This window comes from Gallus gallus, chromosome 2 (assembly GCF_016699485.2).
Source record: "Gallus gallus isolate bGalGal1 chromosome 2, bGalGal1.mat.broiler.GRCg7b, whole genome shotgun sequence".
Lineage (NCBI taxonomy): Eukaryota > Metazoa > Chordata > Aves > Galliformes > Phasianidae > Gallus > Gallus gallus.
The window spans coordinates 59,141,671-59,158,750 of NC_052533.1; the positions used below are offsets into that span (position 1 = coordinate 59,141,671).

General features: G+C 38.8%; 1 protein-coding gene and 1 long non-coding RNA gene across 4 annotated transcripts in view; one reads left to right on the forward strand and one right to left on the reverse strand.

Annotated features, from left to right (window-relative positions):
- Positions 1 to 721: 721 nt before the first annotated feature.
- On the forward strand, positions 722 to 8,383 carry LOC121109769. The gene is made up of 4 exons (XR_005857533.1): positions 722 to 914; positions 1,902 to 2,102; positions 2,365 to 2,468; positions 7,328 to 8,383. It is a non-coding gene; the product is annotated as an uncharacterized LOC121109769 (long non-coding RNA).
- Positions 2,903 to 17,080, reverse strand: part of E2F3 (E2F transcription factor 3) — a 43,836-nt gene continuing 29,658 nt past the window's right edge. For 2 of the 3 annotated variants that reach the window (XM_015275948.4, XM_015275950.4), the window contains exons 2-7: positions 15,194 to 15,305; positions 12,025 to 12,244; positions 11,293 to 11,451; positions 8,688 to 8,802; positions 5,901 to 6,039; positions 2,903 to 5,176 (exon numbers count right to left, since the gene is read on the reverse strand). In XM_015275948.4, the coding sequence (XP_015131434.1) occupies positions 4,911 to 5,176; positions 5,901 to 6,039; positions 8,688 to 8,802; positions 11,293 to 11,451; positions 12,025 to 12,244; positions 15,194 to 15,305 (1,011 nt within the window). In that variant the 3' untranslated portion in view covers positions 2,903 to 4,910. The remainder of the gene's footprint in view (positions 5,177 to 5,900; positions 6,040 to 8,687; positions 8,803 to 11,292; positions 11,452 to 12,024; positions 12,245 to 15,193; positions 15,306 to 17,080) is intronic. The other variant, XM_015275949.4, reaches the window with a different exon arrangement.

Here is a 17,080-nt window from a genome sequence, read left to right on the forward strand (position 1 = left end):
TGGTCTCCTGGCAGATAAAACTTGGCAGCTTCTCACCGCAAATATCTCTTCCTTTCCTCCTCTTATTCCTTAAAAACGGTGCTTATTTTATGTCACACTTATCTGGCCATAATGTCGAGCCAAAAAAAAAAAAAAAACCACCACCAAAAAAAAAAAAAAAAACCACCACAGTGATAACAACATGAACAAAGGAATGGGAGAGATTTGAAGAGGAAAATTGAGACGGTAAGAAACAAGTGCTTCATTTAAACCAGCCTTCAAGAACAGGCAATTCTAGGCAGGACTGAGTGCTATTAAAACCACCATGGCCATTGTTACAGCTTTGTGTGCACTCACCTTTCTGATTGCTCCTTGTTTAAGTGCTGGAGTATTTCAGAGGTGTTGTCAGTGGGAGGGACAGTGAGGTGTAATTCATTGGTTCTGTGGCATTTTTACCCAGAACAGAATGGAAGAAAAACATTTTAAAATCCAGAGGCGCATTCATCTGTTTTAAACATCCTCCTTCATAGTACAGCCTAAGTAGTCCTTGGTATGTCCAAGTAGCTGTATACATAGCTACACACATCCATACCTGTCTGCATAGATATATGCATTGCCAGTGTTAGTACTTTAACTGTTTCCTTATTAGGTTAATGATGTTCTTCCCTTTTCAGTTTTCTGTGTTCATTTTTTTTGTTTGTTTGTTTCTTTTTATTATTTCATTTCCACTCAGTGAATTAAACTTTGTTCTGGGAGCGCTGTGCTACCCCGCAGTGACCTGACCAGCCAAGTGTTACCCCTCTGGTTAAGCAAAACTAGGCAAACATCAGTACTGTTCTATGGCTGACTTGAGGACTAGAGCACAGATAGCCTGTGAGACCTACCTAAAATCTCCAGAGGGCCAAGATTGACAGAACAGCACATGGTAAGGGGAGGTAGGTCCAAGAACAGCTCCCAGGAAGCAGTAACAGCAGCTGTACACAGGTCCCATACCTGGTGACATAAATAGGCCATGCTGGTCAGTTTCAGCATGATATAGCAGAGCTCTTACTTTGTCCTGCTGCCAGGAATTCATAATATTAGGCAGTTTCTGTGCCGGCACAGTCCTGTGGCATCCTAGGATGTAGCCACAACATGGAGGGAACCCTGTGCTTCTGAAGTTCACGAGTCTGAAGTGCTTTGTAACAAATTCATGAAAAACTACCAACCTGCACAGAGTCTGTGGTAATGCTTCAACAGGTGGCAAAGGAAGCGGGTGACTGCAAGAAGGATGCTTTGCTATATCTACCTAGGAAGATTACTTTTGAAGAGGCAGCAGCTGGCAGTGCAAGACCCGGTACTGTCCTTCAGTTAGCAGATGATAAATCCTGTTTTTCTAGAAGATCTTGCTTAACAGCCTTATGAAAGGGAAACAGCCTGCTGGCTGACTGAGGACCCAAATTTTGGTAACAAACTTATTATCTGATAACTGATGTGCACTTCTGGGTAGTAGAGAAGGTAGGAAGGCAGGCAGGGAAGAAAACACGAGTTCTAAAGTTAGATACAAGAAATTAGATTTCTTTCTTCATTCCTGCAGTTCAGGTGAATATAGCTCCTTGTGTGTCAGCAGCACTCAGTGCCACTTGGAATTGACAGCAATGCCATTTTTTTTCTCCTGTTAGATGGAATTCTCACTTTAGGTTCAAGGGCATTTAAATCCTCTGTAAGGGGTGCTGTTGTTGCCTATCAGTCGGTCTAGTTTTGACAAATGTTGTAGAATCCTTCTCCCGTTTGCCAGCAGCCAAGAAATGCAGCACTCATCGGCCACAATAATGCCTACTTGAAATGAATATTTGCATGCTGAGTAACATTGAGGCATACTGTGCTAGCTCAGGGCAGCAGAAAAATGTGTCAACTGTGGTTTTTTTTTTTTTTACCTGCAGCTTCAGTGCATCCCAAGTCTATAAAACAGATGCAGAAAGCAAAGTCAAAAGGAGAGAGAGTGATGAGAAAAATGGCAATCAGAAGCAGACACCAGGGAAAAATTTTAAAATGCTCACAGCAGCTGTACAACAGAAACTGAGAATAGGTCTGGAAACTACGACAAACAGGATAGAAAGAGGACATTTATCGTAATTACTACTGTAAGTGGAGCTCAGAGAAAACAGTACTCTAGGCCTATTATTATTTCTTGGGAATTCAGAAGAACAGAGGACCTTCTCTGTAATCATCCCTTCCTTATTAGTATGTATGGAGATTGTCGAACACATAGGTAAAGAGATAAAATTGTTGCCTTCCCCTTGCACACAAGGAAGAAAATACATGACTTGCTCAGAAATGCTGTATTTAAGCAAACATACATGCTACTGTCATTTCATTATCCTGATATTTTTTGTCTTTTAATAGTTCATTGACAGTGCATCTAGAAAGGTGTAGCACCAGGACCAGAAAGGGAGAACAAGTTTGTAAATGTGCATCTGGTTTATGAGAGTGTTGGAGGTGACTCACAGGTAAATAAAACTCCTTTTTTTTTCAAAGCTACAATTAGGACACTTCTGGAAAACTGACAGGAGGAAAGCTAACATCCTCAACAATTTCTTTCATGCTACTTAATCCTAGAATCACCATGCTTTGAAGTGTCCAAAAAGTCTGTTCATAATTTAGGGGGAGGGAATCGAAGAAAGTAAACCTATGGTATTCCACTTTCTGGATCTCCTGCTATGTATCTTGCATCTTTTTTTTTTGTTTCACTCTGGCTTAAAACAAAAAACAAACAAACAAACAAAAAACATAACTTGGTAGTATAATTAAAAACAAATAGAATTGCAATATAGCTGATGCCAAAAGAGTATGAGAAGCACTACTAATAACACTGTGATCAGCTAGTTTCCACTAAGAAGCCCAAGAGGCACCAAAAATAATTTTAAAAAGCAGTACACAAATCTAAACTCTTTAAAAAATCCTTTTTATTGATTCATTACCATACAAAATTTATTCAAATTACATCCATTTGAAGTGGTAAGATCACAGCTAGAGAACAGGTTATCCTTTAATAAATCTATTTACAAAACTTACCATAAAAGCTTTTTTTTGTTGTTGTATTTTTTCCTTTTTTTTTTTTTTTTTTTTACAGTATTTTACAGAATTTTTTAAAACTAGCATACAATGCAAAGCTAAATTAGATTAGTATTTTGCCCACGCACATTGGGACAAGTGTTCAATTTGTACATAAAGAGATGGTCTGCATTAGTCTTCATTTTCTCTTCCCCCCTCAAAAGTGCCCCTTTGTCTCACAAATCTTCATGCTCACACAACTTTTACTTTCCTCTTCCACAAGACGGAAACTTTAAATACTACAATTTTATTTACAGATCCACATCTAAAAAAACTCTTAAAAAATTACAAACCAGCTAAAAAATATTCTGGCAGTGTTTACAAGTTAATTCTATTATACAAAACTGCTAGATAACTAAAGTGTGAGTTGAAACATATATCAACTTAAATACAACTGCTGAATGATCTATGCACACATTTGTACATATAAACACACACTTAACACTGTTTAACAGTTCTTTACGTGTTGCCCTTTATACATTTGTTATATCCCAAAACTCACACAGTCATATAGTTTTTTTTTAGTACTGTGACTTCTTGCCTTTTCATGTGTGAGCTTTCATAGCAGCAACTCAATGGTACCAGAATACCTGCGTACGTAATATTCTACTACAGTACAAATAGTACTAATTTTCTGAATATGTCAGATAAGCACAATAATGCAAACAAAAGGATTACATGGGCATAATCTAATCGACATTAATTTAGCCCAGAACATGGCAAAATACTTTACACTCAAAAAAAAAAAAAAAAAAAGTAAGACTTCTTAGAATTCCTCTCACTTTCAGAAAAATAAATATTGGTATTATACTATTCTACCAAAGATCTTCAAAAAATAAATGCAATTCAGTTGATGTGGTACTTACAATTATGTACTTTGGAAAAACAAACAAAAAAAAAATAGTTCCATTTTGCTGGCGAAGAGAATTATAAAAAGCTGGAAGCAGAGGAAGCAAACCCACTGAGATAAATATGATATATTGAACAAAGCTTGGCATAAGTGTTTTCCATAGAGGGAAAAACCCACAGTGCATCTCTAGTAGGCACTTAACACAAAGCCCCACTTAGTACCACAAAAAATTATGTACCAGTTCTAATGCACACTGGGGGCAGTGAAATTGAACTGTGCATCTTCGTTCTAGTTAAAAAAAACCAACCAACCAACAGAAACTACTTTCACACACACACACAAGCATTTTTAAAAATCTGTGATTACTACGAGAAGTGGCAGAACTTCATACTTTTCAATATTCGCAATATACACTACATTTACAGTGTATTTTTTATTAAAAGCTTTTAAGGACATAAGTATTTGACCTCATAATGAGACATATATGCAGCTCAAAACGAGCATTATGACAGCAATTTAAACATTCCCACAAGTAGCTGAAGAAGCTCAATTCACACTTCTGCATTACTTCATATTTATGTTTACTGCAGTTACAATCCATGTTGTGACACTCAAAAGACATGCATTCTCTGCAGAAGGCACGACCTGAAATACTATTATAAAACTGTTATTTGCGACTAAGCCAGTTCATTGAGCCCTTCTCCATTAACCCACTTGTCATGGAAAGCAGAGACTGGGGGAGTGTGAATACAGAACTTCTATGGTCACCTGCTCGCCCTTGCTGACTCGCAAGGCACTGGAGCTTAGGGTCAAGGAGAAGACCTTCTTGTAGTATTCTAGGGAGAATTTCATTAAAATATCAGCAGCGTTCAAGAGCCTAGTTTATTCAATAATGCTATTTTATGGTAAGCAGGGGACAACAGAATGAATGGACATGTTCCAATTCCATTAAAAAACATGACTTAGATACGCACTTCATTTAAGAGAATCAGCTGTATATAAATTCATCCACCAACGAAGGAAGTTTCTCTAAATCATAAGCATCAAAGAGGTCGCTGATGCCTTCTTCATCCCCAAGGCTCAGCAAATAATCTTCCTGAAGCAGAGGAGGCAGCAAATTCACAAATGGTCCTTCAAAGTTTGAGGGAATTTGGTCCTCGGTCTGCTGTAGAAGGTTGGCTGGAGAAGCCAATGGAGAGATTGTTGCCATATTTACTGAGCAGTCACCTTGTCCTGAGTTAACAGAAGCCACTTCTGTAGAAGGGGGGAAAAATAAAAGGCGATACATTGAACCCTATTGCAACTATTAGACCTGGATGACACAAACTAACAACTGTGTAAGAGCCTTTCATAAACAATTATTTAAGCAAAAAATTACCTCAAGTTCAGCTAATTTCTAGCCTGTTTTTGATATGTTACAAAGGGCTTCTCAGAAAGTCTCATGTTTCTATCACCACTGATTTTTCCAGTCAAAAAAAAAAAAAAATCCAAGATCTAAACAACTACTGAATAAAATGAATGAAAAATGACAATTTTTGAGGTTTTTTTGAGCTCACAAACCTGAAGTACTTCAAAGTGCAACCCTTCTACACAACAGATGTCATCAGTGACACTGCGCAGCTCTATATACCAGTACACAGAGATCTTTGTCTGGTGTTGAGATTAATCTCTGCTGCAGCCATCCTGTTTGAAAATATTGCAGGAACAATTCTTTTTTTCCAGTCTGTCACAAACTTTGCTTACACAGCTCCATATCGTATGCAAATACGACACTTATTTTAAACACTTGATGGAGAGAGGAAGCGTTTTCCCCTGAATATACATCAGAAGGACATAGTGGAAAATGGATACCTTAGCTTTTCACTTCTTTGAAAATTGAAGCCAAAAAAATAAGAGCTGGGTAGTGGAAGTAAAAAATATAAAAATCTTGTATAAAGCATGAAGAAAGACTTTTAGTAATAGAAAGCAATCATTTTACCTTTGGAAATGGTTTTGGAAATGTTTCCATTGTGATCCTGACTATAGGTTTTCATTGGACTGAGAGCATCGTTTTCCTCTGGGCACAGATAAACTTCAATAGGTCCTTGAGTACTCGATAAATGTATCAATGCACTCTGCTAACAGAACAAATGTCGGGAAGACGTTACAGTAATGAACACCACAGAACATTGAAACTCACAGTAAGTTCTTAAGGGGGAACGAGTAACAAAGCGTTTGAATGTGTGGGTTTTTTAATCAAAAAAAAAAAAAATCTGAAGTTAACCATACAACAGTGAAGACATGAAAGACTTCTGAGATTTGTGCACTAACAGAGAGCACACAAAATAAGAGAAGTCCATCGTGTGTTGTATCATAACCAGAGAGTTATAAAGGACTGAACTCCCAACGTTTTCTAACGCCCATTATAACCTGCAGTATTCTGGTGGAACAGAACTGTGGTATCCAAGTCATTATTTATAACACTAACATTGGATGTACCTTTGGTACTGACTGACACTGAAATCAAATTGCTGAAAGTTCACCTGTTCACTGGGGGATGTTTTTCCAAACAACAACAAAGGCATTTTCATCAACAAAGCCTGTTTACAAATGTACTTCTGCTCCCCCCTCAAAGAAGCAAAGGAAGCAAGTCTAGTTTTAAAGATGTTCCTGAAGGGAGGATCTCTTACTTCATTTCAAGAAGTTTTCTTAGCTTTCACACACTGATGCAATAAAGCAAGGTGGCATATTGCAGACAGACAGAAAATCTCCAAAGTTTTTCATAGTGTAATGAGGGAAAAATAATAAATGCCTCTGGTTAAATATAAGCCTGCTGTGGCTGTATTACATTGATAAACAACCATGAATTCAGATGTTGTATACTTCTTGGCAGGCTTATTTAAAATGCATTTTATTGTGTACTTTGACAAAATGTTCTTCATGTTATTTACGCTTTGGCAGTTATATGGCACTGTAGGCAGCATTTCAAATACAGAGAACGAGAACAAAACAGGGATACCTCAGGGCACAGATAACAGCTAGGAATATTTAGAGTCATGCTGTAGGTAATTAGAGAGCAAGAAGATGGGGAGAGCAGGAGTTGGAGAACATACAATTGGGTGACTGAAGTATGCAAAAAAAGTCACTGAAATATAACTGCAAATGAGAGAAATAAATAGGATTTCTGGTGCCTGAAAAATCAAATGAGTGAGCTGTGTATATAGGATAAGGGAGGTCTAGGTACTAGTTTTAATCACAGTGTGCATCTCTCTTTACCTGTTTGATTTCACTCAAAAATGTAAAAGTGTAATGCCTAGGGGAAAGAAACAGAATCCTATACAGACATACATACGTACTGATAAAAAATATCCCTTCCTCACTGTAGCAATTTTTTTTTTCTTCCCAAACCTACATCTGCATTCACAGAGGAAGTTAAGGACAGTGACAGGAAAAAAGGAAAAGATGGAAACCATAACGAGCCTACACAAGTGAAGAAGAACCCTGGTAAGAGAAGTGACAGCATGGAGCCTGTTCCTGCCTGCCCAGGAGCAGGTAGCTCAGGGCTCATGGAACCAGCCCAATGTCAGTGACAAAGGAATAACACAGGGGAATGTACACAGCACGGAGGATTTCATGTTTTAGCCTCATCTCTAAATGCTCTCTGAGTGAAGAAATAAGATGTTTTTTGACTCTCTAAAGCTGTGGCTCATGCAGAGCATTTACATTTGCCCGGTACACATGGGTCTGCCATGTTTAATGGGAACTGTAAAGCAGCATACTTTTGCCACCAAGAGCTAAAATCTCAGGAGCAGCTGAATCATATCATTCATAAGACATGAGAGAAATGACATGAAGCTGCTTCCTGAGGATATCTTCAAAGCAAAGTCATCTGAAGCATTTTTCTCTGTAATTGTGACATCAGAGAAAGGAAGCGAGAAGCGACTAATTCACCCTAGATATCTACCTGAAATAAAAAAAGAAAAGGAGGAAAAAGAGCAAGAACCAGATGTCCTATAGACAAAAGCTGGCACTCAGAGATAGATTGTGGCTTAAGCAGCAAGGGGCAACAGAGGAGAGATAGAGATGAACACAGGCAGCTTCTGAAGTTCTTTAAATAGAAAAGGAAGCGCCCAACCTCTACACATTTTACAGTAATAAACAAAAGTGTGCTAGCAGAATGTAAGACATTTTACATAGATGTGTTAAAATAAATTTCAATAGAGATGATGATGGAAGAAGGAAAGGTCAGAGAAGATTCTAGGAATGAAACACAAGCTTCAACAATAACTTTAATACTTCAGAAAAGAGAATGCTACATGAAAACGTTTCTCTTCTGATCAGGATATCCGTAATACAAGACACTGAGATGTTTAAGGCTTTGAGTTATCCATGAACTTTAAGACTAAAAGTGCTTAAAGCTAGAAAAATAATAGTCAAAATCCTTGAGGGAAAGATTTTACAGGAATTTTCAACCACCGAAGAAGAGCTCGTTTTTTTACATAAAGAATGGCAAAAGAGAGTAAGGTGTAAATAGCATGGATTATTCTGAAGGAAAGGCTGGAACTAAGAGAAAAAAGATCAAATAAAGATTACTTTGTGCAAAATGATTGTTAAAGATTCCCCTTTTTTAAAAAACACCTGAAGTTTTTAAGACAGATGAGTATGGAATTGTATGCCAACAGAATCCAACTTGGGCACCAGTTTCCACAGTAGAAGTCAGAGTACATTTTCTTCACGTATAGGAAAACGATGTATAGCCTGGCAGAATTACTCATGTTCTCCTTACCTCCACTGGGTCAGGCACTTCAAGTCTTGTTTCTGGAGGAGCTTTCACAACTATAACAGTTTGGTCTTTAAGGCCACTAATTTTTCGAATATCTTGGTATGTCACATAAGCTAATGTAATCACATTAAGGAATTTTCCAACCCAGATGACAATACGTTTAGCCTATTAGAAAAGGTAAGATTTTTGAACTATTTTTCCACTTTCTCACAGCTAAATTACTCTCAGCCCCAAGTTTCCTGTTCTCTGCACTGGTTGCAACACTACTGTGTGAGAACTTCCATCTAACAGCTGGGGCCACTGCTGAGTGACAACAGCAGTTCTACATTCTGACTGCTTCTATCTCTTCTTCATGTGCATAGAAGTATATAAGCTAAAGCTCAGCCACCTGCAATTACTGATAGTCTGAGTGAAGAAGAATTTTTACACACTTGCAACCAAAATGCACAGAGCTGGAAATCACAGAAAAGTGTAAAGAAATTTACAGATGTGTGTTATAGATGCACACATGCAACATGTTTTTGAAGTCATCAATGAGACCATTTAAAATTTCACTTCAGCTAGTTTTTTAGGTAAATGTTTATGTAGGTAGCCCAATTGCTTTAGAGAATTATTTAAACAACTACACTGAACAACCTCTCAGCGCAGAGAGTTGATTTCTGCATAAACATGGGATGGACGTGAATATTTTGCTGCTTATCATGGATTTGTTCAAACTCATGAGCATTTTGGTGCATTACTGAACAGTGGTGTCTGAGTCACTGGTCTGTGCAACTGAGTGCTCAGAACAGCAAACTACAGTCATTACACATAAGGACTGCCAGCTCTTTATTTTTGTCATCAGTGAGTTATCAAGCATAACGTTTACAACATAGCAAAGGAGTCTAATTTACCATTATAATTTCTGAGCATAAACGTGAAAGATTTTGGTACACGTGTACTGTTTCTGCACAGCAAGACAAACTGCCCAAGCTCAACACACCAAAACATCTCACATCTACACTGGACCAAATGCAAAGTAACAGGTCAGGAGGCAAAATGACAGGCCTCTTTTCATGGAAATGGCATACTACAAGTTACCAAAACAGTGCCTGTCAAGATATGAACAAAGGAAAGGATTGCATGTTTTTCAGATATAACAACAATCTCCAGTGCCGTAACCAACAGGTCCCCAAGCTAATGCTGGTCACATACCAAAACAAAGTCACAATCAGTTACTTTCTGACTTTGTTTATAAAGAGAGATTGAAAAGCACAAAAGCACAAAACAATGTTTTGGCCCTACCTAATCACACGGAAAAAGAAAACATCTGCAGAAGCAGAAACTCTGTCTGTAGAGGTGAAGCAGTCATTAAGCAATCCCATGGCTTCAATGATATAAGCTAAAGGCGGCACAGAGATGCAATCAGATCCACCCTCAAGTTTAACATTTTTGCTTCCCTTCCTCACTAATTGTTAGTATTATTGGTAAACTTAGAGTCACAGAAGGATTCTGGAGACTACACTCTCCTACACGCTAATGCCCACGGTGATCTTTCCTCACCCAGCTGCTGGCTCCCCAGAGGATGAAGTGCAAGGGTCTCTACCCAGCCAGTGATTGAAAGAACAGGGAATGATAATACTCAGTGTTGTCACACTTAAATCTCCATGTTGACCAAGCTTTTGTCTGAGGACAGTGCTGACTCTATTCCCTAGGCCTCTTGGCAATCTTGCTTTCATGTGCATTTTGAGATGTAAGCATAATCAAAAAACAGTATCTACATTGTTCGTATTACTTTCTATTGATGCTCCCATACTGATTTCCTAAGAATAAGCCCAGTTAATTAGATGGTCTTTAAGAAATGGTATTTAAAGTAATAAAATCTTTCATATCAGTATTCATTAAAATATTCTCTGTTGCTAGTAGGTGGGAAATCTATTGAAAATGAGAAGTGCTTAATTACAAGAGGTTTTAGCAGACAAAATACCAGAAGTCACATGAGCCTTATGCAATTGAGCATTGCTATTACATTAAATAATTCAGTCTAAAATAGACACTGAGAGTTCATAAAACCTTTATATATATTTTATTGTAGATTCTTGAATCAGAGAAATTTGAAATTTTTTTTGCAAGCTTCATATTAAACTGACTCTCAACTCTTATTTTTTCCCACTCTGTGCCTCTAATGTACAAAAACAGTTTAATGCAATAAATGCATTGCACAGTGAGTGTACACTCATGGAAACACACAACTGTTAACTTGTAAAGGCTTCGTCTCCCCACCTTTTACACACACAGAACGGGATATGGTCTAGGCTGAAAACAGTCTAAAAACTACCGGGGTTTGGATGTTGTCACTGATCAATCAGCTAAATTCTTGGTTCTGCTTTAGGAGAACATGGATGTTATAGGCTACTTCATATATCGCTTTTTTTGGTTGGCATTTCTGAAGTATTACAGGTGCAAGTGTGGTTTAAGTAACTTTTAGATAAAAATACACTAAAACCAGTTAGCCAACCTGTGGCAGAATTATCTGATGGTTTGTATCATGTTACTGGGAAGAATTCTTCTGGTATTAAAGGAACAGCAAGGAAACTGATCCTAGTTGAGGTTTTGGCAAAAAGGATATCTCTGATTCTCTGAGTCCTCTGTTAGCAGCTTCAGGTCCAGTGTGCAGCTTTGGATTAGCTCATCCAGTTTCTTCTCTTCCTGAGTCAGTTCAGTCACCTCCTTCGTGAGGCCTTGACGCTGTGCCATCATGCCACCATCCTCTGACAGACTGCAGCCCCTATGAATCCAAAGAACAAAGACACCATTTGAACATTCGTAAAACTAGACCCTATGCCACAGGAAAATGAAAAAGCAGAGTTATGCACTGCAAATCAATTTCTTTGTCTTTTTCCCCTAAATCCGCCCATTGTGTATCAACACAAACTACACTTTCCAGAAAAATAATCTTGTTATTTTGACAACATGTTTTGGAACCACCAGCAAGATGGAAAACTTGGATATTGTTAAGCAGTTACAAAGTCTTGCTTCTACCACCCCTATCCTCTAACCACACCCTGAAAAAGAATGAGGAAGACAGTAGGTAAAGATGAGTACATAAAAACTTCTTCCACCTGCAGAAACAGATCAGTTAATCCAGCTTTCAGACAAAATGTGGATTTATAATTTCCCTGACAAACACTACTTATAAACTGAAAATCTGCCTTAATTAACTGAAAAAGATTTATTCTGATAGAAGACATTCTGGATGACTGCTTGGAGCAAAGGGCTATAATGGAAGGTGGGAGAAGCGCCGCTACCCCGTAACAGTGAAACCAGCCAGGAGGAATGGAAAAGGATAGTGAATACTCACATCCACTGAATGTTGTTTTTGGATTTTTTCTTAATGAGATGGATGCCTTCCAGTACATTGGTGATATCGTAAATCCTCCTTTTTTGCACCTTGAGGACCTCCGCCGCTCTGTTCAAATCTAAAACTCCGTCAGGAGATTGGCTCAGCAACTGAATGAACTTCTTTGTAAGGAGGCCAAGTGATGTATCATACCGAGTCTTTTCTGAAGGAGATTTTGGAGCTTGGAAAGAAAAAAAAAAGAACAAAAACCAACAGACAAATCAGTTTTCTCATATTAGGTCTGAAAGCGGCATCCAGTAGCGAAAGGATACATATTACAGACATTTCTTTCATTTTTACTAAGGAAATCTCTCAAACCTCTGCATTAAGAGGCAACTTACCACTGGGTATTTATTTGTACTTCAAGATGTACTTTTCCAAAAAATCCCAGGTACACGAGCAAATACGCATTTTTCCAAATGCAAATATTTCCATTAGTCTGACAGTTGCATATAGCAAAATTCTACTTAGGCTTTCACTATGTGAATTCTTAACAGTATTTTTAGAATCTATTTATCCTGGCAGCAGTGTTAAAAAAAAAAACAACACCCAATCACTCTTCTTCATCAGGCTGATAGCCAGCTTTCATCAGGGTTTGATTTTTCCCTCTTGTAAGATAAGTGCTTCTCATGCAATTGAACGAGACTTAGGTGTACTTCAGTGGGAGAACAAAATGACAGATTCCATCCGTGCCAGTCTTCATGATTTACAAAAAGCTCAAGTGAATTACATGGGGTTGACGTGAGATGCAATTTATAATCACTTCTCCATAACCAAACAGTGTTCAAATTAGGCAACAGTATCCACTTCTATTAAGTAAGAAGTCAGAAAACAGTTTGAATCTTACGATTCTCTATTTTCACATGCTAATGCAACATCAATGTGTTTAATAGGTGAGCTTTTAAGAGTGACAATATATAGATCAGAAAAAAAATCAATTCTAAACATTCGAGGTTTTTCTGTCAAGGGAAATAAGACAACCGTCTGCTGGACTGAAAGCTTCCCCATGGGAAGATCATCACTGTTATCAAAACAGTCCCTGTACTTCTCAAACCTTTCATTTGCATTAGGTTAGGTGAAGTACTGCACAGGATGGATCTATTGCAGATCTGGTGGCCGCTTTCGTGTTTTCAAGGTTCAGGTCCCAGGCTTACTTGTAAAAGTCAGTCTAAACTGACATCCTACCTAAAAGCAAAACTTTATCATTTTAAAGAATACGATAGCTTTTCAATGCAAACCAATTGATTGTCGGCTCACAAAGAAAACCCGCTATATCTTATTCTTTGGTAGTCAGGGCTTGTCTGCACTGAAAAACAGGAAAAGTCATTTCAGTTAGGTGACCCCTTATATCTAGAGCCAAATGAGGGGATTATTGTTACTTTTGTTTATTTGTTATTTATATTTGGGACTTGGGAAAGAATAAGAGGATTTGCGTGAGAAGAGCAACGGGCTACATGACTGCCACCTCCAATGGAAGGTGTTCCAGCAAGGAAGTCCTCTGTACAGACTTATCCACACTGCAGCAGAATCCTACGCTCTGAATGGCATCGAGCTTTAGTGAGAATGCACTTCTATTTAAAAAACAGACTCCACGTAGCTTAATGAAGTTTGGCTTAATTAAAACAACTGTTGTTTAAATTCTCCACTTAAAGCCCATATTTTCAGTTAATTTCACATTTCCTCTCTGTCCCAATAAAAACATTCATGTAGGAAGAAAGAGCAAGTAGCTATCTCCTCCTATCTTTTTCCCTTCAAACAGCACCCCTGCTGCCCCAACCTCTGCCTTTCCCCAGTTCTTCTACTATATAGTCCTCCCTTTGCAAGCACTCAGGCAATTCTCCTCCTGAAATCCTCAAAACAAAGTGGCAAAGCTATTTTCTCCAGTTCCTGCTGCAGAAAACCTACTTCCTGGGGCAGTAGCAATGTAAAAAAAATCCATATTTGCAGCACCTCAACAGTGACAGCAATAATCTAGTCATATTGCAGGGACAGAAGACAATTCAAACTACACAAAAAGCATTTAGTGTGTCACACCATCGAAACACAGCTACTGCTCTTTGTAAGTCCCTGCCTGGGAAAAAAAGCCCTGCCAAGCAGCTACTGCACGTTAGCAGAGGAAGAGGAGGTCAGCTCTAATTAGCTTTACTTCCTAAGTACATTTGAACCTCCTATAATATTTGTATTCCTCAGTATCCGTTTCTCATAAGAGCCCCCAAATACATGTTCTTGGCTGAAGAGGACTCCAGGGCATCCTGCAGTGGGACAGACCAAGCCGCCAGAAGCCTCTACAGCCGCTCAGCAACTCTCTGCCAATCAGTGTGCTGCAACCACATGGTGCGCTGGCTGGCTGCATGGTTGAGTTTGGTACACCTGCATCCAGGTGAGTAGAGCAATAAACATACTCTTCTAGCTTTGACTCTGAGTCAGCAGTGTGCCCTGGGAGCTCAAAGGGACAACTGTGCCCTGGGATGCATCAGGCACAGCACTGCCACCAGGCAAGTGACTGTCCCACATGCTGTGCAGCCTCACCTCAAGCGCTTTATGCAGTTGTGTGTGCCACAAGGTAAGAGGGACATAAAGCTACTAGAGAGCATCCAAAGGAGTGCTACAAAGATGGTGACAGGTCTGGAGGGCAAGACATATGAGGAGCAGCTGAGGTCCCTTGGTTAGTTCAGCCCAGAGCAGAGGAAGCTGAGGGGAGGCCTTATGGTGGTCTGCAGCTCCTCACCAGTAGAGGAGGGTCAGCACTGAGCTCTGCTCTCTGGTGGCAGGGACAGGACGAAAGGGAACATCATGGGCCTGTGTCACTGGAGGGTCAGGTGGGGGTTAGGAAAGGATTCTTCACTGACATGGTGGTTAGTCCCTGGAACAGGCTCCCCAGGGTCATGGCCCCAAGCCATAGAAGTTCAAGAAGCATTTGGACAATACTCTCAGACAGAGGGGTTGAATTTTGGGTGGTCCCACGTGGAGCAAGGAGTTGGACACAATGATTCTGGGGGCTTCCTTCCTCTTGGGATATTCTACGATTCTATCATTAACTTGGTAATGCAGCATGTTGTACTAGTTCAATCTGATCTCAAGCTAGTAAAATAAAAAACCGTGTCACATAGCATATTACAAATTCCCTTACTTTTTGGACTATCTGGACTTCTTGTTGCAGCTCTTCCTTTACCCTTCGGAGTCTTCAGTCCTTCAGCAAGATACTGGTGGCCACTTTCTCCCAGCTCCAGCCTTCGTTTTGCCTGTTGAAACAAACAAACAAACCAAGAAGTGTAAATAAGAGCATTTCATTTCATCCAACAGAATACTGGCACAACGGGAAAGGCAGACAGCAGCATATTTTTCACAGCACCTGTAGGCATAGACTTTTACCCCACATTCATCATGAGGACGTATCTATTTACTGTAATCCCGAGGTGTACTAAATATTTCACTGTCAAAGGAGAGATCAGTGGTTTTGTTTAAAAAATTCAGCAGATCTTTAAATTTGAAAACATTTGCAAAATCTTCACCCAAGTTGAAAACATTTCAGTTAAGAAAGCTAAAGCCAATCTCTCAAGTACACAAACACATACACCCACAGAGCTACATTTCTATTGAAAAGGATCAGAGATGTATAATATCCATATCGTATCCATATAAGTTTAAGCATAGGTAGCCGTAGTGCAAGTTAAATTCTTCCTTTGCCATTTGAAAGGATGGCTTTGAGAGGACCAGAAAGTTCCAGTATCATCAACTTTTCATCAACAAATACTACACAACATATCAAGAGAAGAAGTAGATGGTTGTTCTCCTCTGCTTGTCAGCAATATTTCTCTTTATCATAGTGGCTGTGCTTTCAGTGATTTCACATTTGCATTAAAGCCACGTACACAGAAGAGTACACAAAAGAGGTGGAGCAAGAGTAGTATCAGAAAGATGATGCCTGAAGATCAGCTGAACATTCCATTCAGCTCAAAGGAAAACTGTGTACAACATTTGAATCAAAGAAAAAAAAAAATAAACTAAACTATGTAACACACAGATAACAACAAAAACTGCCATTGATACGAATTTTCTTCCTAGACAGAAACACAATGTACTGCCTTTGAAATAATTCTTAACTCTTCCATACTGCTCAGGTTGCTGAAATTTGATATAGGGATATTTGATAGCCTAAGAATAGAAAGAACATGGCCTGAGTAGATAGAAAAGAGGAAAAAGAAGTTTTATTCTTACTGAAGTTTACCCAAATAACTCTCCATAAAGAACATCGTTTATTCAAACAGTTTGAAAAATTCAGAGTACTTTCTTTGCTCATTCTTTAGACTTGCTGCTAAAGTAACACCATACTCTGCTCCTCCGTTAACAAAAATAAAATAACATATTCTGCTATGGAGTTATAAGACAGGTGTTTCTGTACTTTGGTTTGTGACCCACAGAAGGCTCCAAATAAATTAATTTATATGTATTTGGTTTTGGATAGCTGACATCCTTTTACTGGATGGTGTTTGAAAACCTCAAACTTGTTAAAAGGTGAGTTAAAGCACAAGAAGCACATAAACCTACAGACTAACAGCATGAGTGCTAAAGCCATTCTTTTCTACTTCGCATGGAGCAGTGCAGCACTAAGTCACCAATGACAGAGCAAAACTAAACTACCTACATCCATCCAGCCAACACAGGCACCATATTCCCACCCTCAGGTGGCCCATCAGCAGCCATCTTCTAAAGGTGTGAGATCTCTCTGCTCATCTCCATGAGACATCAGCTCTATAATACAAGGACTTTTTTGAAATGGTCAGCTGGGGGTTGGACTTGATGATCTCCAGGTTCCCTTTCAATCCTTGCAATTTTGTGCTTCTGTGAACTGTTAACAAAAGCATTCAGCTAATATTGTAGACAATGTAATGGGATTAAATTAAGATTACAGCTATTCCACAGGGAAAAATACATTTCACTACTTTTTTTCTTTTTTTTTTTTTTTTTTCAACTAAGTGGTTTTCCAGCCTGCAAACTCTAAGAGAAAAGAAAGGAG